Genomic DNA, 22,440 nt, shown 5'->3' with positions numbered 1-22,440 from the left:
AGTGCGCGCGCGGGCGGCGGCGGCCGAGGTGCGGGGCCCCGGGCCCGGCCCGCCGCCGCCGGGGGTCGCGGGAGGAGGGTGCGGAGGGCCGGGTGCACCCCCGCCCCCTGACTGCGCGTCTCATCGGTGCAGGTGCTGGTGCAGGAGCTGGAGCAGTACCAGGTCTGTGCTCGCCGCGTCCCCCGCCCTCCCCGCCGCGTCCCCTCGCGTCCCCGGACCCCCTGCGACCTTGCCCGGGGCCGCGCGCCCGGCCCCCGGTCCCGCCCCGCCCGCCGCCCCCACCCAGTCCCAGCCCCGGCCCCGGCCCCGGCCCCGCGCGGTGGTCACTCGTGCGCGTCCCGTGTCTTTGCAGCTGCTGCCGAAGAGGTTGGACTGGGAGGGCAACGAGCACAGCAGGAGCTACGAGGAATTGGTGAGACTCTGGCCTCTCCCTCCCGGGTTCCCAGCGTCCGCCCCCCGCCCCCTGGTCGGGGCTCCCCTCGTGGGGCGGAGGGAGCTCGCCGCGCTCGGGGGCGTCGCCGGGGCAGCGGCACCCCCCTACCCCCCGCCCCCGGGAGGTTTGGTTTGGTTTGCTTTGGATTTGGGGCGGCTGGGGTGGTTCGGGGAGGACACGGCCGCGGGGGGGCGGCGGGGGCGGTGGAGCCCTCGGGGTGAGGCAGGGTGGGTCCCCAGGTGCGCGGCCGGTGGCGGAGCCGGGGGCGAGTGCTTGCGGGCGGGGGCGCGCCAGCCACTCGGCGGGCGGCTCTCAGCCGCTGTTCTCCCGGACCCGACTTGTAACGCGCCCTCTGATTGGCTGCCGTCCTCCAGCCCCGCCCAGGCCTTCCCACCGCTTCTTCCCAGGGAATAGAGTCCTCGCCGTCGGAAAGGTGGAGGAGTGTTCCTATCTTTAGCATTTTTTATTTTTTTCCGTCAGCGGCGTAATAAAAATGTTGCTGTCGTGGGAATGTGCCACTCTTCCAGTCCTTTTGCTCCTCTAAACTGCCCAACGCTTGTTGATAGGGAAACGGACATTTTTTGATGACTTTTGATGTAGATCTTGCGGGACATAGCTTAGTAGAGGCTCTAACTGTGCAGTTTCTCTTTTTGGAGCAACGTTAGGCAAGGTTACAGTTCTCTGTTTATTGTGCTTTGTCGACTTTTGTAGTTGCCCTGGCAGTGTGTAATTCGGCTTTATCTGCTCGTTTGTCCTCAGTGGGTTAAAACTCTTTTCAGGGAGATATTTTTGCCAGTTTGTGTGTTAGGACAAAGGATTTTTTTAGTTGCCAGGCCATATTTATCATCTTGTATGAGCAAAACAGCTGGGGGTGGGGGGGCGGGAAGAGCTTCTGAATGGTCTTTTATCACAGTTGTGGTACCTGTAAGTAGAAGTTGGTAGGATATGGTCGCCATTCCTGAGCTAAGCAAAAGAACAGAAAGTAAACAAAGGGATTTGTTTTCCGTATGTGAACAGTTCAATATTAATGCTTAAAGTCGGGTGAAAATAACAAAGGGTTCTGTTTCAATTGTCAGTTTTAATATTTGCCGCCTTAGAGTTTTTTTGAAGTAAACATTTCAAAGTGAGTAATATTTTCAAGAAAGTGAGTTTTAAAAATTCTGCATCATGGCAGAGTTTTTATGTTTTCTTGAGTTTGATATTTTGAGATTTAAGTCAAGGAAATGTTTAAAGAACTGCTCTGTTTTATTGTTTTATTTCTGTTGATGAGAGAAAATAGTGTTTTCAGTGAAGCACAAAAACGTTATTGACGTGCCAGTGCAGTCAGGCTACTGCAGAGAGCATTGCTTAGATTTTGAAACAAATGTAGTGCATAACTACCAGAAAAGTTACGTTTTAAATAGATTTATTTATTTTTTGGCTTTTGCTGTTAGAATGGCTTAAAACTCTACTTGAAATTCTGCTTAAAGTTTTTCAAAATCTCTGTGATACATCCCTGTGATGTGGCTATGACGTATGTCATTTCTCGTCACATGGCTGATTGGGTCTGTCTGGTGGGTATCCTGTTCATCTTTACCTTTCTCTCTCCCCCAACACTAAGTGGTGGAGGATGAGCTGCCTGTGCAGAAGAGGATTATTCTTTTGTTGAGGGTATATGGGTAACTTCTAGTTTCTAGAGAAAATCTCCTTTTCCTCTTTTTTGCTGAAAAAGGTTCACCCTGAGCTAACATCTATTGCCAGTCTTCCTCTCTTTCGTACGTGGGCCACCGCCACAGCATGGCTGCCGATGAGTGGTGTAGGTCTGTGCCCAGGAACTGAACCTGGGCTCCTGAAGTGGAGCAGACCAAAGTTAACCACTAGGCCACGGGCCCAGCCCTCCTTTTTAAAATATTTTATTAAGTATTTCAGATATAGACAAATGAGAATAATGTAGTGAACCCCCATATACCATGGACAAATTCATTACCAATTTGCTATGTTTACTTTGGTTTCTATTTGAGATATAATTTATAAACAATCAGTGGAAATCTTCAAACATAGAAAAATAGAAATGAACCATTCACCAGGTACCCCTTATCGCCTTCAGTGATTATCGACGAATATTGCATCTGTTATCTCTCTCCCCTAGGCTGTATTGTTTTTAAGCAAATTCCAAACATTCCTTCATTCCGTTGGTTAATAAGCTGAAGTATTTAAAAATACATCCCAGACATTGCATTTCATCCCTAAATTCTGCAGAGTGCATCTCTAAAAAAATTTACGAACCATTTCTTATACCACTGCAGTGCCAGTATCAGGTTCATAAAATAACCCATAATTCCTTGATAGTATGTACAGACACATATATTTGGTCCATATTCAGATTTTTTTTCTTGTTTTTTGGATGTCTTTTTATGTTTAGTTTGAATTGGGCTTTAGACAAGGTCCATACATTGCTGTGAAATTATGTTGTGTCTTTTTATCTTGCATAGTTTTCTTTCCTGTGCCATTGATTTACTGAAGAGCCTGAGTCAGTTATGCTGTAGAATGTTTCACATTCTGGTTTTGTCTGGTTGTTTTCTTATGATGTTGTTTTCTTGTGTTGTTTAACTTCTTTTTCTCAGTAGTTCTCATTCTTGAATCAGAATCATCTGGGGAGCTTCATAAAGTCTGGATGGCCAGGCCTTGCCCGTGACCAGTTAAATCACAATTTTTGTGGTGGGACTGGACATCACTCTTTTTAAAAACCTTTCAGGTGATTCCAATGGCACTGTTTACAGAGCTACAGTTTATTTTAGGCTTGTGACCGTGCTGTTACTCCTGCATGTACTTTGGAAGCAGGAATATTTTTGATACTTTTTAGAAGAATTGAGACTAGTTATCTCTCAATACCTAATCTTGCATTAGTAGTTGGGCCTGTGAATTTATAAAAATTAATTGGAATTTTCATGATTTACTGATGGTGGAAAAAGAGGAAGAGGGAAATATAACTATAGAATTGGGCATGGGAATTGGGAAGGACTAGATTTGTAAAAGAGAGATGTATTTAGAAAGGGGAAAAGCGGGGCGAGCCCAGTGGTGTAGTGGTTGAGTTCATGCGCTCTGCTTTGGCAGCCTGAGGTTCCTCATTTGGGATCCTGGGCATGGATGTGGCCACGCTGTGGTGGCTTCCCACATTAAAATAGAAGAAGATTGGCCTGGATGTTGGCTCAGCAGCAGTCTTCCTCAAGCAAAAAGAGGAAGATTGGCAACAGCTCTTAGCTCAGGGACAGCCTTGCACACACGCACCCCCCCCACAAGGGGGAAGGAGATTTGATACACTTAGTAATTGAATAACATGATACGTTTTTGCAGGTAAGTTTCTTCCTTAACCAGAAAAAAAAAATCAGAAGATCCTTCCATTGTAGTCTATCATTATGGGATTTATTGCCTTTGTTTTTTTTTTTAAATAATGTTTGAGTAGGCCTTTTGTGTAAAAAAAAAAAGACATAGAAGTTATTTGTGTTGAAATCAGTATTTGGTTTATTAGAGTTGTAAGTCATTTTTCTTAGACTGTGAGGTTTTACTTAGAAATCTAGTAATATTTATAGAAACAAGTGTAGTTTTACTTTTTGATTCGTGTTTAATTTGTAATGAAAATTTAATCTTAACCACTTAATATTCTTAAATTTCTTCAGTCGTTTCACACTATATTTACAAATATATGATTGTTGTAGTCCCCTCAAGATGGCAAACTTGGATCTAAGCGTAATCTAAGAATTTCTCTTCTAAATATAGTATTTTAAATTTATTGTTGTAAGTTATCTTTTTATTCTATCAAAGTAGTTCAGCAATTACAAAACTTGTTACTATATCAGAATAACTGTAACTTGCACAAATGTATTGATACCTTCTTCTTCGTCTCTTATTTATCAACCTTCCTTCCTTATGAATTAACTCCCCAAATCAAGGGGAGAGCAGTATTACCATCTTGAGCTCCCTACTGGATTAAGGAATCAGTTTATGGTAGAGGTAGTATTATAAGCCAAGACTTGGAACTTGGGTGCACTGCCATATAGACTTTAGTTGAGTCTCACATTGAGCCTTTTTTGTAGCAAGACTACTTATTTGCCCATTTAAAACAAAAACAAGTTTGTATTTACCACCTGTACTGCAGCTAATCCCATTACTATATCATTGTCATTGTGAGATTCTAAAGATATTTCATCATGGGCATAGCTGACCTTTCCTTTATGGATTCTGCATTTTCTTTGTAGTTGACTATAGAGATGTATCATTCTGTAGGCATTTCATTGATAACTTGGGAACACCTAATGATCATGTCACTGTGGTGACAAGTTATAGTCTAGCACTATAACAGTGAAGAAATTAGAAGCTTGGGTTTTGGTGCCAGGTGGCTGGGCTGTAATCCTGACTTGTGTTGCGTACTACACGTTCTAATCTTAAGCAAATTATTTAATCTCTACCTTAGTTTCTTGATCTCTATAACAAGGATAATAATTGTATCAAAGGGTTGTTGTAAACGTTATGTGGGAAAATAGGGCTTTACAGTGCCTGGCACACAGTAATAATCAGTAGTATTTATTAATAACAGTGCTGATAGACTGATGTCATAATTAATGTAGACTTCCCCTTCACTTAATTTATATTGTAAGGTCTCATGAGACAGCAAAATACGGTCTCTATGAGTTTTAATGCCTGAATGAATGATACCTGACTAATTTACGCATTAATGGATGACCAGAATTTGGGATGGAGAACTAATGGCAGCCTCTAAAGCTCAGTGCTGAATAAATGGTAGTGGTGTTGCTATCTATGAGTCAGTTAACCTTGACTGTGCTACTTTAAAGGAGAATAGTTATTACTTTGTTTTCCTAAGCTTATTTAATCATAACAGTTATTTTCATCTAGGAGACAAAAGTCCTGTGACTTTTCTTTCAAACATCTAAATCCTTACAGATGTTTGCCATCTTACTCTATTGGTTTCTTGGAAAGATTGTTAAAATCTCCAACTGTGATGGTGGAGTTTTGTCTCTTTTTTCAGTTATTTTGGAGCTGTATTATGTTGTTGGTTATATATAATGGGTAAATACATACAAATTCAGAATTGTTTTCTTCTTGAATTGATCCCCCTTTTTTTAATAGACTTAAATTTTTTTAGAGCAGTTTTAGGTTCACAGCAAAATTGGGTAGAATATAACAGATTTCCTGTATAGCTCTGCCCCCATAAATCTATAGTCTCTCTCATTATCAACATCCTTCACCAGAGTAGTACATTTGTTACACTTGGTAAACCTATAGTGACAGCGTAATCACCCAAAGTCCATAGTTCACATTAGGGTTCTATTTATGTTAGGTACTCTTGGTGTTGTACATTCTGTGGGTTTGGACAAATGTATAATGACACATCTCGAGCGGTATGTATCATACAGAGTAATTTTACTGCCCTAAAAATCCTCTGTTTTCCGCCTAATTATCCCTCCCTCCTAAACACTGATGTTTTTATTGTCTCCGTGGTTTGGCCCTTTCCATAATTTAACTCTTTTTTAAAAATTGGGAAATGTTCTTTCTCTCATAATACTTCTTGCCTAAAGTCTAACTTTGCTTCACATTGCTATAGCCACCCCAGCTTTCTTTTCATTAGTGATGGTGTATTATATCTTTTTCTGTCCTTTTACCTTTAGTCTTCCTATGTTCTAATTTTTAAAGTGTCTCCTGTAAACAGCTTATAGTTTTATTAGTCAATCTTTTAGTTGGAGTGTTTAAACCATTTGCATTTAATATAATTATTTAAATATAATTGTGTTAAGTCTACCAGGTATCTGTCCTATCTCTTATTTATTTCTCCTCTCTCACTTTCTTTTGGCTTAATCGAGTGTTCTCTTTATTTTTGGTGAGGAGGATTGGCCCTGAGCTAACATCTGTTGCCAATCTTCCCCTTTTTGCTTGAGGAAGATTGTACCTGAGCTAACATCTGTGTCAGTCTTCCTCCATTTTGTATGTGGGTTGCTGCTGTAGCTTGGCTTGATGAATGGCATAGGTCTGCTGCCGGGATCCGAACCCATGGACCCCAGGCTGCTGAAGCAGAGCACACGGACTTAACCGCTATGCTACTGGGCCTGCCTCTCTTTATTGTTATTTATTTATTTTTGTGAGAGAGATTGGCCCCGAGCAACATCTGTGCCAGTTTTTGCCTACTTTGTATGTGGGACACTGCCACAGCACAGCTTGATGAATGGTCTGTAGGTCGGTGCCCAGGATCTTAACCTGTGAACCCTGGGCCACTGAAGTGGAGTGCACAAACTTAACCACTACACCACCGGTCTAGCCCCCTATTGTTTTTTAGTTATGTGTCCTTTTATTATTCTTAGAGTCCTTGTATTGTCTAGAGATTATAATATGTATTACCATATACTATAGTTACTTACCCCTTTCCCAGATAAGTGAAGTTAGAACTGTTAATTGTCACCTTCCTGTCCTTTGGCCCATTATCATGTTTTACTTTTACATATGTTATAAATTTTTACAGATCTTAGTGCTGTTATTTTAATTCTTCCTGTCTTTTCATGCCTCTTTTGTGTGATCATTTTTTTTCAGGCCACACAAGTTATTTTGGTATTTCTTTTAATGAAGATTTGTTGACAATTACTTCACTTTTTCTTTTTTTTTTTTTAAAGATTGGCACCTGAGCTAACAACTGTTGCCAGTCTTCTTTTTTTTTTCTGCTTTATCGCCCCAAACCCCCGACCCCATACACAGTTGTATATCTTAGTTGCAGGTCCGTCTAGTTGTGGGATGTGGGACACCACCTCAACGTGGCCTGACGAGTGGTGCCATGTCCGTGGCCAGGATCCAAACCCTGGGCCGCCGCAGCGGAGTGCACAAACTTAACCACTCGGCCATGGAGCTGGCCCCCACTTTTTACTATTTCTTTGGTTTGAAAATATCCTTTTGTCTTTATTTCTTTATTTTTAAGATTGGCACCTGAGCTAAGAACTGTTGCCAATCTTGTTTTTTTCCCTGCTTTTTCTCCCCAAATCCCCCCAGTACATAGTTGTATATTCTAGTTGTAGGTCCTTCTGGTTGTGCTATGTGAGATGCTGCCTCAGCGTGGCCTGATGAATGGTCCATGTCCCTGCCCAGGATCCAAACTGGCAAAACCCTGGGCCGCCAAAGTGGAGCAAGTGAACTTAACCACTCGGCCACGGCTGGCCCCTGTCTTTATTTTTGAAGATTGTTTTTGTTAGCTGTGAAGTTCTGACTGGTTGGTTTTTTTTTTCCCCTTTCAGCACATGAATATTGAAAAGTCAACAGTCTTACTATCGTGCCTTTCAAGATAGTGTTTTTCCCTCTGGCTGCTTCTTAAGATTTTCATTTTGTCTTTGATTTTCAGCAGTTTTACTGTGATGTATTCTAGTTGTTAGCTACTGCCGCTTAACAAATCAACCCAAAACCCATGGCTTAAAGCAACACAGATTCATTCTCACAATTTCTGTAAGTCAGGAGTCCAGGCACAGCTGAGCTGAGTCTTGTCTCAGTCTCTCAAGGCTGCAGTAAAACTACTGGCCAGACCTGGGGTTGCAGCTGAAGGCTTGACTGTGGAAGGATCTGTTTCCAAGCTCACGTAGGTTTTGGCTGATTCAGTTCCTGGAGGGGATTCTTGGACTGAGAGCCTCAGTTCCTAGCTGGCTATTGGCTACCCTTGGTTCCTTGCCACATTGGTCTCTCCAACATTGCACCTTTCATCATCAAAAGATGAAAACTGAGAAGGCAGTAGTCTGCTAGCAAGACAGAAACCACGATATTTTGTAACCTAGTACTGGAAGTGGGATCCCCTTGGTGTCACTGTATTCTGTTGGTTAGAAGTAACTTACCCAGGGGCTGGCCCGTGGCCGAGTGGTTAAGTTCGCGCGCTCCGCTGCAGGCGGCCCAGTGTTTCGTTGGTTCGGATCCTGGGCGCGGACATGGCACTGCTCATCAGACCACGCTGAGGCAGCGTCCCACATGCCACAACTAGAGGGACCCACAACGAAGAATATACAACTATGTACGGGGGGCTTTGGGGAGAAAAAGGAAAAAATAAAAAAATCTTAAAAAAAAAAAAAAAAAAAAAAAAGAAGTAACTTACCCAAATGGAGGGGATTTCACAAGCTGTGAATACCAGGAGGTGAGGATGGTTGGGGAGAGCTCCAGAAGCTGCCTACCACGTGTACCCAGGTAGAGTTCTTTGTATTTACATTGTTTGGGATTCTTTGAGTTGCTGCTTTTTTTTTTTTGAGGAAGATTAGCCCTGAGCTAACATCTGCTGCCAATCCTCCTCTTTTTGCTGAGGAAGACTGGCCCTGAGCTAACATCTGTGCCCATCTTCCTCTGTTTTATATGTGGGACGCCTGCCACAGCATGGCTTGCCAAGCAGTGCCGTGTCTGCACCCGGGATCTGAACTGGCGAACCCTGGGCCGCCGAGGTGGAACATGTGTACATAAGCGCTGCACCACTGGGCCGGCCCTCTTTGAGCTTCTTGCATCTGTAGGATACCAAACAGTCTAAAGTGGAATTAAAGTCCCAAATGGGAAGGATAGAAGAATGGAGTAGAAGAAATATTTTTAGGAGATAATGGCTGAGCATTTTCCAGCATCTGGGCAGTCCCTGGGTCTGCTTTGATTGACTACTTCCCCTCTTGACCATGAGTCACATTAGATATTCTCACATTTTACCTTGTTGTATCTCATCATTTTTTGAAATATGCTGGGCCTTTTTGTCTTAAAAGAGTAGAGGCTGAAGTAGTGTAATTAGCCCCAGTAAAGGATGTGCTCTTTTTTCTCTCAGGCTGTTAGTGTGTGGGGCTGGGTCAATGTAATTTGTATAGGATCTTCTCTGGGTTTTGTTGCAGCTTTAGTTACATTAAGTTCATCACTCGCTTTTTTTTTTTTTAACGTATGCTTTTTGGTAAGGAAGAGTGGCCCTGAGCTAACATCTGTTCCCACTCTTCCTCTTCATTTTTTTCTCCCCAAAGCACTGGTATGTAGTTGTGTATCCTAGTTGCAAGTCATTCTGGTTTCTCCTTGTGGGATGCCGCCACAGCATGGCATGATGAGCAGAGTGTAGGTCCGCACCCGGATCCAACCTGGCCAACCCTGGGCTGCGGAAGTGGAGTGCTTGAACTTAACCACGTGGCCACGGGCCTCTGCCCTAGCCTTTGTATGTTTTGAGGGTGGGACCAAGATTTTTCCCTTCCAGCAGAGTTTTGGATTTGAGCACTGGTGAGATTCTTGAGAAATCTATACTTTGTAGCCGAGTTGCTCTCTTTCCAAAACTTTGTAAGATCTTGCTCTCCTTTATAGCGCACCTGCCAGCTTTTGTGTTGCTGAAGCGTTCTCTTTACTCGCCAGTCCTGCCCTTGGCTTTCTGCTCTGTTGTCTGTCTCTGGCCTTAGGAGGGCCTCTGCAGTGCGCTTGTATTGTAGGGGTTCTCCTCCAGCTGCTCCACATCCAGCTTTTGGCCCTGTGAAGTCGGTGGAGGTGTGGGAGAGCTTTGGGGTGGGTGCAGGCTCAGACTGCGGCTCCTCAGCATTCTAATCAGTCATGCCAGCCCACAGGTGGCTGTTAAGTTGAAAAGTTTGGTAGGTTTTTTCTTGTTTTTTTCTGTGGTCAGTTCTTCTGCCTCTGTGCTGGGGATGAAAGGAACTGTGAGTCTTTTTTTTTCTGTTTACAGAAAGGCTCATCAGTTTCTGGGGTGTAGTTCATTTAGATTTGTTTCCTCAGCTCTGATGGGTTTACAAATTATTTCTAAACTAATCCAGCTTGTTCTCATTGTCAAAGTGAGTAATAGTTTCTTACATTATCTCCTTTTAATAGTTGGAATAAATGATTACTTTTAACCTTTAAAAATTATGTAGGACATATAACTGTTTGTAGTTACCTGTGGGTATACCAAATTGTACTTCCTGACACGTAGTAGCCTCTCGATATTTATTGAAAGAATTAGTGTTGTTTAATGCTTAGGATATTTTTTTGTTGAGATCCAGTCATCAACAGTTTGGTTATTAAATGATGTTTTCTATCATCTTTGATTTCTTAAAAATCTCTGTCAGATGTGTGCTTCATTTTAGGTCAGTTAGAACAATGTTTAGCAGTGAATGGCCATGAGATACATGAACGTTATACATCCCTTTTTTTAAAGCTCCTAAATTCATTTCATAGGAATGTACAAAATAGAATCTTTCAGTGATTGTTGACTTCCTTTCCTTTTTTATGTAGAAATGGGGAAGTCGCATTTTGAACGCTAAACTTTTGTGTTAAAATTATATAATGACTGTAGCAGTGTAGGATGAATTATGTTTGCAGTATTGCTTCAGAGTTTGGCTGAGGCTTTTCATTTTAGTGTTTGTAATGGGGTGGGTAAGTGAGATTTGGAGGTGAGAATCTAACTGCTTAGAAAAAAATTCTCTATATTTTAATCAGTTTGCAGATATGTGGCTTAGAAAACTTCTGGAGACAAGTTCGACTCTAAAATTCTTAAACACTCCATTATCTCATTACTTGCCATTTTTAAGATGCAGTATAGCTGATTACAGTTATTCAGAGATGATGGAGAGTTGCGGAACTAGGCAGCCTGGGTTTATATTTTTAGCTCTGCCGTTTATTAGCTCTTTGGTTCTGGGCAGGTTATTTAATGCCTTTGTCTGTGTTTTCTTATCTCTAAAATGAAGATAGTTGGGAGGTATGGTAAGTTAGTGTATATAAAGTTCTTAGAACAGTGTCAAATAGTAATCACTATATTAAATGTTAGCTATTATTAAGGTAATGAGGAATTAGTCAAAACCTTAAAATAGAAGTGTACTTTGTACATTGTAAGCGCACAGTATTACCTATTGTTATTTTTGCAAATGTGGAATCCGAAGTCTTAGAATGTATCTTGTCCAAAGTTCCATAACTAGTTAGATGTAGGGCTAGGACTGTCAGTCACATTTCCTGTGGGCCAGGAGAGTCCCTTACTCACTTTGTTCTGGTGTCCTTTAGTTAAATTATCACTGCTATATTTGAGGCTGGATTCCAAATTGAGAGACTTTTGTTTGAGAGAGAACTTGTTGGGACAGCCTCAATTTAAAGTCTTAAAATTTGCCTATATTTATAAGTAAATGTTTGAAGATGTTGATACTGGCCTTTCTATAGGAATGTAACCAACAAGTTATATGTAATTAATTCATTAATCTTTTCTCTGTAAATTGTGACTAAAAATTGTCCTAATGTTAAATAAAAAGTCCTTATGTTCAGTGTGAAATATTTAGAAAATGCAAAAGCAAAGAGGAACTAGAAAAGTCTCTACAGTGAGAAGTGTTTCTTTTTTGTGCATATACTCGAACAAAAATAAGATCTTTAAAAAAATTATGTTGTGAGTTCCTTTCCATTTCTCTGGAAAATTGTGTCTGACGATTTGCTTGTTGAACATTTGGTTTCCAGTTTTTTTCTATTACTGATTGTATTGATATCAAAATAAGATCTATATATCTATGCATTTAGTCTGCCGTGGGGGTCTACAGTTAAGATTCCTGCTCTCACTGCTGCTGGCCGGGTTCATTTCCCGGGCAGGGAACCACACCATCTATCTGTCAGTTGTCATACTCTGGTGACTGTGTGTTGCTGTGATGCTGAAAGTTTATGCCACCAGGATTTCCAATACCAGTAGGGTCATTCATGGAGGACAGGTTTCAGCGGAGCTTCCACAGTAAGACAGACTAGGAAGAAGGACCTGGCCACCCACATCTGGAAAAATTGACCGTGAAAACCCTATGAATAGCAGTGGAACATTGTTTGTTAGAGCACCAGAAGGTGAGAGGATGGTGCAAAAAGACCAGGCAGGGTTCCGCCCTCCCATACACAGGGTCGCTTGGAGTTGGAATTGACTTCATGGCACTAACAACAACAAATCTATGCTTTTATTTATCTATATCTTATATAATTGTCACTTGTAATAAATTTCTAGACACTTAATTATTGAATAAAATGGTTGTTTTTAATGTTTATTATAAATTTGTTCTCTTTAAGCTCTGCCAGTTTAAAACTCAACTACCAAAAATGAGAGAGACTGATTTCTTACCCAGTTAATCTTTTTAATCTTTGCCAATCTAATGGATGAAATAGTATCAGTAGCTAATGTTTGAGTCATTTTTTGTCTAGTACTGCACAGAAGTTAAGAGCTTTAACCTATATAATCTCATTTTCTTTTCTCAGTAACCCTGTTACCTTGAATGTATCATGATTTTCCTTTTGAAATGAAACCAGAGGAGACAAGTAACTTGAATGAGGTGATATTCATACGGAGCAGATCCAGGCTGCAGGCCCCACTTTGTGTTGTTTATTCATTCACTCATGCATGATGCACTTATTCAGTAAATGAATGCCTACCATGTTTAAAGTTCCGAGGATACTGGCGTGGATGAGGTGGATGAGGCTCCCGTATTCATGGAGTTTACACCCTAGGGGTGAAACTGACCACAAGCTGCCGAGAAGTTACTGGAATACCAATTAGACGGGATTGGGAAGAGAGGGTTACGAGGTACAGGTTATTTTAGATGGATGCTCAAGGGAAACTTTTGTTTATTGGGTAACATTTGACCTGAAGGATGCAAAGGAAGCCAGTTATGTGAAGATCAGAGGAAAGAGCGGTTGCTTTTAGCCTTAAAAACCTTTGTAACCTCTGACCTTGCAGTTAAATGCCTAGGACATTTTTTTGAGGAAGTTTGTTTATTGGCTGTTGTTAATTCATCTTTTCTGAATTGCCGTTTGACATCTTTTACTTCTTTTTTTACTGCTGTCTGTCTTAACCGTTTTGTAAGAATTCTCCATATATCTGGGTTATTCTTTAGACTCACATGTTAGAATTCTTTTTCCCAGTTTGCTTTTTAGTTTTGTTCAGAGGTTTTGTTTTTACAAAAGTTTAGGATTTTTAATTTTTTTATATCTGTTAATCTTTGTTTTGCCTTTATGGTTATCCTTAAAGCTCTTCTGTACTTGAAGATTATAAAAGGCAAATATTATGTATCTATTCACGTGTGTGTTTTCCTAGTCTGTTTATAATTTATTTTTAAGGCCTTTATATGGAGTTTATGTTAGCATTTTGTTGGTATGAGGTACGGATCTGGCCTTTTCAAAGTTGTCGGTCAGTTTGGAAATACTGTTTGCGTTATCTCCCCTTTCTCCACAGAGAATTCGGTCATTATCATTTACTAAATTCTTGCTAACTTTCATCTGTGGACTTTCTTTTCTGTTCCTGTGACAGGCTGAACTATTTTAATGATTGAACTTTTATAATATGTTTTATTATATATTAAAAATGTTTTATCACATTCTCTTTGCTTAGCATTTTAGCTTTAGCATTTTAGGGTGGTCATTAAATATACAATCTTATGCTTTAAGCTGCTAAGGAATTAGTTCTGAACTATACTTTGAACTGATACCTGTGTACCTGTGGGTGTTTTCTGGCTTTTAATTCCCTATTCATTTGGGAAATAATATTTATGTTCTGAATGATTTGAATTGTATTTACTTCTTATTTCAGACATTGCAGGACTCAGCCCTTGAACCTGAATCTGCATCAAGCACAGTGCTTTCGTTGGACTCTTGTAATCTTAAGATCCTAACAGTTCTTGCAGAACATTTTTGTAAACTCTTGTTTTATGTTTGTATTGAGTTTTCTGAATTGTTTTAAAGATAGAACTAAAATGAATAGGTTCTCTTTCCTTTGGTCGTTTGGAGTATGATAAATCTCTTGATGAAATGATGAACTAAGTCTGTCTAGGAGATGTTTTGCATTAATGTTGAAATCTACAGTCTGTACTATGTTCATGTGGCTGAAATTATTTAATCAAGTATTTTACTATTTCATATCTTCTGTAGGCTGTAGCATGTTTAAAATATGTGCATTTTGAAGTGTGCTTGTCTCTTGTAATACATATTGTTTCACAAGATTTTTGAAACATAAAGTTTGACTTTTTCCCGTAATATTTGACTCTTCATTAAGTTCCAGATAGACTTTAATTCCAGACTTTAATTAATCTTTGCACAAGTTTTATTTTGATTATAGTCTGCTTATAAAATTCAGTTATTTTGATTTGGTACAACAAAAAAAATCTCAAGTTCAGTGTTTTCTTTTCAGATGTCAGCTGATTTATGGATAAAGCTGCTGAGAATTTTGCATTCTGTATTTTATTCCTTTCAGGTGATCTGATGATAGGAGAACCTCCCTATCAAGAATATAAGAAATGTTAGATTGTTTTTCTTCTGAATAATTTGTAATTTGGAAAAGCTTTTATAGTCTGGAAATAGGGCTCACCCTTTGCTAACAGAGGAAGAAAATGATACTAATAGATTGCATAGAAATGCTGACTTGGGATATGACCCCACTTAGTATTGGAGTCAGCATTAATAGCATTTTCCAGGCAAGCCTCACTTTACCAGGATGGTTGGCGGGTGACTTTCCTACAGATAGTCAGGTTGGTGGGCGTGCTGTTATGATTTGTGTGATTGTATAGCACGTGAAAATAGGCTTATGGAATATTTCATTTGCTTAGAAGCAGTGGCTGAAATGATAAAGATAGATAGTGATGCTTTACAAGGCTGTTGTTGGGATTGCTGCAGTGATGTAACGGTGTCATGAAAGATTCAGTCTTTGTCTTTCTGTATGGGCAGTCTCGACATTTTGGCTTTTTTCCCTCAAACTTTCAGTTTTGTGGTTGCTAGATGGCTCTTGGAGCTCTTACCATCTTATCCTAGAAATGATAGGAGGGAAGTGTTCGTTCTTCCTGTGACTCTTTTATTAGGGAGGAGAATTTTTCCAGGAATGTTCCTCTGCCCCAGCAGGTTTCTTCTCAGTTTCATTGGCCAGAACTAGGTAATATGACCTAGTTATAAAGAAGTCTGGAAAAGTGAGGTTCTGCCAAACTGGGGAGGTAATGGCTGTTGGGTAGGTGATCACTGTCTGCTCTGGGAAGCTAAAACTAATGTTTCTGAATTAAAATAAATACTTTTTTTTTTTGAGGAAGATTAGCCCTGAGCTAACTGCTGCCAATCCTCCTCTTTTTGCTGAAGAAGGCTGGCCCTGAGCTAACATCTGTGCCCATCTTCCTCTACTTTGTATGTGGGACGCCTGCCACAGCATGGCTTTTGCCAGGCGGTGCCCTGTCCTCACCCATGATCTGAACCGGCGAACCCCGGGCTGCTGAAGCAGAACATGTGAACTTAACTGCTGCACCACTGGGCTGGCACCAAAATACTTTTATTTCTCATTTTGTTAATGTAGTGAATCACGTTGATTGACTTGGGGATGTTGAACATCCCTGTGTCCCTGGTATAAATCCCACTTGATCGTGGTGTATAATGTTTTTGATGTATTGCTGTATTCGGTTTGCCAAAATTTTGTTGAGGATTTTTGCATCTATGTTCATCAGTGATATTGGCCTGTAGTTTTCCTTCTTTGTGTTGTCCTTGTCAGGTTTGGTGATCAGGGTGCTGTTGGCTTCATAGAATGTATTAGGGAGTGCTCCATCTTCCTCTATTTTCTGGAGTAGTTTGAGAAGGATAGGTATTAAATCTTCTTTAAATGTTTGGTAGAATTCTCCAGAGAAGCCGTCTGGTCCTGGACTCTTATTTTTGGGGAGGTTTTTGATTACTGTTTCTATGTCTTTACTTGTGATTGGTCTATTCAGATTTTCTATTTCTTCCTGATTCACTTTGGGGAGGTTGTATGAGTCTAGGAATTTATCCATTTCTTCTAGGTTGTTCAATTTGTTGGCATATAGTTTTTCATAGTATTCTCTTATGATCCTTTGTATTTCTTCGGTATCTGGTTGTGATTTCTCCTCTCTCATTTCTAGTTTTATTTATTTGAGACATCTCTCTTTTTTTCTTAGTCTGGCTAAGGGTTTATCGATTTTGTTAATTGTTTCAAAGAACCAACTCTTTGTTTCATTGATCCTTTCTACTGTCTTTTTTGTTTCACTAGCGTTTATTTCTGCTCTAATTTTTATTATTTCCCTCCTTCTACTGACTTTGGGCTGTGTTTGTTCTTCTTTTTCTACTTCTGTTAGGTGTTGTTTGAGGTTGTTTATGTAAGATTTTTCTTGCTTATTGAGGTGAGCCTGTATTACAATGAATTTCCCTCTTAGGACTGCCTTTGCTGCGTACCAAATAAGTTGGTATGGTGTGTTTTCATTTTCATTTGTCTCCAGATAATATTTGATTGCTTCTTTAATTTCTTCAATAATCCATTGTTTATTCAGTAGCATGTTGTTTAGTCTCCACGTTTTTGGCCCTTCCCCAGCTTTATTCTTGTAGTTGATTTCTAGTTTCATAGCATTATGATCCGAAAAGATGCTCGATATTATTTCAACCCTCTTGAACTTACTGATGCTTGCTTTGTTTCCCAAGATATGGTCTGTCCTTGAGAATGTTCCATGAGTGCCTGAGAAGAATGTGTAACCTGTTTTTGGATGAAGTGTTCTATATATATTAAGTCCGTCTGGTCTAATTTTTCATTTAATTCTATAATTTCCCTGTTGATTTTCTGTCTGGATGATCCATCCATTGGTGTTAATGGGGTGTTGAGGTCCCCTACTATTATTGTATTGTTGTTGATGTCTCCTTTTAGTTTTGTTAATAGTTTCTTTACAAATTTTGGTGCTCCTGTGTTGGGTGCATATATATTTATAAGTGTTATGTCATCTTGGTGGAGTGTCCCTTTTATCATTATATCCTGCCCCTCTTTGTCTTTCTTTATCTGTTTTGCTTTGAAGTCTACTTTTGTTTGATATAAGTATGGTAACGCCTGCTTTCTTTTATTCATTATTAGCTTGGAGTATTGTCTTCCGTCCCTTCACTTTGAGTCTCTGTTTGTCTTTGGGGCTGAGGTGTGTTTCCTGGAGGCAGCATATTGTTGGATCTTGTTCTTTGATCCATCCTGCTACTCTGTGTCTTTTGATTGGAGAGTTCAATCCATTTACATTTAGAGTGATTATTGAAATGTAGGGGCCTACCGCTGCCATTTTATCACTTGTTTTCCCGTTCTTTTGCATTTCCTTAGTTTCTCGTCCCATGATTTTTGGATTCCTAATTCAAGTAGGTAAATTTCTGTATTGGCTTTCTTCTTATTTGTAATTTGTGTCTTTCTTCTTGTTGTTTGTTTAGTGGTTACCAGGTGGTTTGTATAACACATCTCGTAGATGAGATAGTCCTTTTTCTGATAGCCTCTTATTTCCTTAAATTAAAATGTTCCATCCCTTTTCTCTTCCCTTCTAGGTTGTTATTGTCAGATTTTTTTTTTTCTCTTCTTTTTTGTGTTGTGAGTTTGTGGTTAAAATGACTAGGTTATATTTATTCTTGGTGTTTCCATTCCGTTTATCTTTAATGTTTTATTTAACTTTTGCTAACCTGTTCTGATGGAGAGCTGCTACTTTCTGTTATTGTCCTTCTGCTTATCTCCTTTGTTCTGGATTTTGTAACCCCTTTCCTTTTTTTGATTTTTCAGGTATGAGGTACTTCCTGAGCATTTCTTGAAGAGGAGGTTTTGTGGCAATGAACTCCCTTAACTTTTGTTTATCTGGGAAAGTTTTTATTTCTCCATTGTATTTGAAGGATATTTTCGCTGGGTAGAGTATTCTTGGCTGCAGGTTTTTGTCCTTCAGAGTTTTGAATATTTCGTATTTCATTCCAATCTCTTCTAGCCTGTAACAAATCTCCTGAGAAATCTGCTGATAGCCTTATGGGGGTTCCTTTGTAAGTTATTTTCTTCCGCCTGGCTGCCCTTAGTATTTTCTCTTTGTCGTTGACTTTTGCTAGCTTCACTACTATATGCCTTGGGGTTGGTCTTCTTGCGTTAATAAAATTTGGAGATCTATTGGCTTCTGTCACATGAAGTTCCATCTCTCTTCCCAAGTTTGGGAAGTTCTCAGCCATTATTTCTTTGAACAGGCCTTCTGCCCCCTTCTCCTTCTCTTCTCTCTCTGGTATACCTATAACCCTTATGTTGCATCTCCTAATTGAGTCAGATAATTCTGGGAGAATTTCTTCATTTCTTTTTAGTCTTAGTTCTCTCTCCTCCTCTGTCTGCGACATTTCTATATTCCTATCCTCCAAATTGCTAATTCTGTCTTCCGTATTATCGACCCTACTGTTCAGAGAGTCCAGATTTTTCTTAATCTCCTCCATTGTGTTCTTCATCTCCAGTATTTCTAATTGGTTCTTCTTTATAGTATCAAGCTCTTTTGTGACATAGCTCCTGAACTCCACCAAAATGCTTTTAAATGAAGAATGTTTACACCAACACTAGAACATTTGTCTGCCTAGGTCCTTTTGTATAAACTGAATGTCAAGCTTTTTTCCCCCTCTTACTGCTATAGGAATATTTATCCTGCCATTGACTATTAAACTTTCACTCCTTGATAAAACTTAGAAAAGAGGCCAAGAACATTCATCTCATCAGAAGCTGAGGGGAGTTACTTAAGCAAGGAAGACACCAAATTTTTTATTTTGTATAAATGGGCTCTCTGTCACACTGTGCTTCTCATTCTATAGGAATTGTTATATGATATGATAGTTTACTTGTATGTTTTCCCATTGCAGGGTTTCTAGATGTAGTTTAAAATAATTTGAGAGAAAGCTACGGGTCAGATATGTATATATTAAAGATATTAAATATTCATTCTAGAGCCTGACTAGATTACAGCACCCCAACCTTTACAGAAAAAGCTGCTTTCTCCTATAACTTTCCAATTAGGTTATATAAAGCCGCCTTACCACTTTCTGTAACTGCTACCCTCTTCTTGAAGAGGCTCACAGCAGTGTTTGGCAATAGTAATAGAGTGAACCTAGGATTTTAGCTGATAAACTTTCTGACATTTAATATGGCCACAAAAAAACAAGATGTTAGATTGACTGTTGGAGCAACTTCAGTCTGGCCTGATTCCTGAGGACCTTGTATATCATTGAAGTTGCTGATAGAGACTGTTACTAATATTCCTGTCTAGGACTTGAAAATGCTGAAGGAACAGTACTTACTGGTCACTATGCTGTTAATTTTCAATAATCCAGAGCCATTTTTCTGTTGACTTTTTTTGTTGCTATATTGAGACTTAGAACCACATTATTTTCCAGGTGTACCTTATTTTGTACAAAACTAGAATTACCTCTCCTATCCCCATATTTGTTAGTTATGTTAGAATCCTTAGAAATGCAATGAATCTGTAATTCTCTTTATGAGAAAATTCATGGGATTTCCTATAATATCTGGACTTTTCCTAAATATACTTGCCTATGTTGAAGCCTCTTACTATTTTATTATTTTTTCAAATTTTTCTTTTTTGAGGAAGATTAGCCCTGAGCTAACATCTGCCAATCCTCCTCTTTTTACTGAGGAAGACTGGCCCTGAGCTAATATCCATGCCCATCTTCCTCCACTTTATATGTGGGACACCTGCCACAGCATGGCTTGCCTAGCGGTGCCATGTCTGCACCTGAGATCCCAGCTGGCGAACCCTGGGCCGCTGAAGCAGAATGTGCGCACTTAACTGCTGCGCCATCAGGCTGGGCCCTAGAATCTGCATGTTTGTAAAGTTCTTTCAGATCATTTGAGAGAGAAAATATGTGTAGCACTGGTAAACATTCTGTTTAAAATTTCCTATCCATACCGTTTCTATCTAGAGAAATTCTTTTTATCCATAGCTTTTATATCTGATCTTCAAAAACAAGTCTCCATTTCTACCTAGGCTTGGTTGTGTAACCTCAAAACTTTAAGTCAGTGTAACTATAAGTTCTCTATCCACCCGAATAGTGAAATTCTCAAAACTATTAGGAAAGAGTGATTTTCCGCTTTCCAGAAGCCATGTTGCTGTTGCCCAACATCGTTTTATCTTAAATATTTAAACCTTTTATATATATGGTTTAGGTTGATCAGTGCAGTTAAGTTAGTGGGACTTTTGGTTTTCAGATTTGCATTACTGACAAGCTTTTAGATATATAATTTTCTTGGTTCTATGGGAATTACCTTCTAGTTCTCCTGTCTCCCTCAGCCTTCCTGTGATGAGCTAATTAGCTACAGTAGTTTCTGGCCTTTTACATACTGACACTTTGAAGCACAGCGTGTTAATTAGTTTTAAGAAATACTCTTGAGGTCTCCTGAGCTTTGATATATCTTTTGAGCTTTGCCTTGGAATGTCTGTCATGATGGGAAATGTAAGTCATGTTGAAAAGCTGAAGATAGTATGTTTATCCTTTTCTGTCATCAGGGCTTATAAACAAAAACCTTATACTGAATCCAGGCTTATGTTCTATTTGAATTCATGATTAAGAACCAAAAGTGAGATCTAGAACCATGTTGTAAATTTTCTTTGGAGCAGCGTTTCTCAGGAGTTTGAAAATGTGTGGGGCATTGTTGGTGTCAGAGTGGCAAGGGGAGTACTTGGCATTAATGGAGGGGAACCAGGGATACCATATGTCCTGCAAGTGGGGATAGTCCTGTACAGTGATGTTTTGTCCTTCCTCAAAGGCTGGCAACATCACAGTTGAGAAACCCTAGGGATGCAGCATCAAAGTTGATGCCAAGTAGATTCATATAATGTAACATTGGACATATTCATGAGTGACACTTACACGTTACCCTTTTTGTTTTATTTTTTGAGCTATAATTGACATATAGTAAACTGCACATATTGATAGTATTCCAGTTGATAAATCTGGATGTGTCATACCCATGAACCCATCACCACAATGAAGAGAGTGAGCAAAGTTTCCTCTTCCCCTTTGTGATTCCTCCTGCTTCTCCGCCTGCTTCCAGCAACTTCTCATCTGCTCTTTGTAGCTGTATATTAGGTTGTATTTTCTGGAGTTTTATATAAATGCAGTTATACAGTGCTGTACTCTTTCTTTTGGCTTCTTGCAGCATAATTATTTTGAGATTCATCCTTGTCATTGTGTTATTAATAGTTTGTTTCTTTTCATTGCTGAATAGTATTCCACTGTGCAGATATACATTAGTCTGTATTCATTCATCTTTTAATGGACATTTGGATTGTGTCCGCTTTTGAGCTTTTAAAAAGGAACCTGTTTGAGAACATTCAGAATAAGCCTTTATATGAACATAGGCTTTCATTCTTGGGTAAATACCTAGGAGTAGAATAGCTGGATAATATGGTAGATGTATGTATTAAGGAAATTGCCTGGCTGTTTTCTGAAGTGGTTGTGCTGTATGTCCCCACCAGCAGTTTCTCCACATTCTTGCCAATTTTGGTCTGGTCAGTCTTTTTAATTTTAACCATTCTAATAGGTGTGTAGTGATACTATGGTTTTAATTTGTATTTCACCAGTTACCAGTGATGTTGATCATCCTTTCATGCGTTTGTTTGCCATTTGTTTATCTTCTTTGGTGAAGTGTCTGTTCAAATCTTTTGCCTATTTTTAAAAATTACATTTTTTCTTTTTTTTGATGAGGAAGATGGGCCCTGAGCTAACATCTGTGCCAGTCTTCCTCTATTTTGTATGTGGGACGCCTGCTAGCATGGTTCGATGAGTGATGTGTAGGTCCATGCCTGGGATCCAAACCTGCACAACCTGGTCCACCAAAGCAGAGTGCACAAACCTAACCTCTATGCCACTGGGCCAGAATCAGTTAGATTTTTTTTTTTATTGTTTTGAGAGTTCTTTATATATATTCTGGGTACAAGTCCTTTATCAGGTACATACTCTGCAAGTATTTTCTTTCAGTCTGTGGGTTGTCTTTTCATTCTGTTTTGAAAAAACAGAAGTTCTTAGTTTTGATCAAGTCCAATTTATTTTTTTAATTTTTTTAATTTTTATTTATTTAGTTTTTTGAGGAAGCTCAACCCTGAGCTAACTGCTGCCAATCCTCCTCTTTTTGCTGAGGAAGACCGGCCCTGAGCTAACATCCATGCCCATCTTCCTCTGCTTTATATGTGGGACGCCTGCCACAGCATGGCGTGCCAAGCGGTGCCATGTCTGCACCCTTGATCCAAAGTGGTGAA

General features: G+C 39.7%; 1 protein-coding gene across 1 annotated transcript in view; it reads left to right on the top strand.

The window, feature by feature from the left end:
* Nucleotides 1-22,440, top strand: part of BRWD1 (bromodomain and WD repeat domain containing 1) — a 136,825-nt gene that overhangs the window by 828 nt on the left and 113,557 nt on the right. Inside the window, exons 3-4 of the mRNA XM_070597488.1 lie at nucleotides 133-162; nucleotides 353-412. Of these exons, the coding sequence (XP_070453589.1) occupies nucleotides 133-162; nucleotides 353-412 (90 nt within the window). The remainder of the gene's footprint in view (nucleotides 1-132; nucleotides 163-352; nucleotides 413-22,440) is intronic.

Source organism: Equus przewalskii, chromosome 27 (assembly GCF_037783145.1).
Source record: "Equus przewalskii isolate Varuska chromosome 27, EquPr2, whole genome shotgun sequence".
Taxonomy (NCBI): domain Eukaryota; kingdom Metazoa; phylum Chordata; class Mammalia; order Perissodactyla; family Equidae; genus Equus; species Equus przewalskii.
This window is presented reverse-complemented; position numbering and strand designations above follow the sequence as displayed.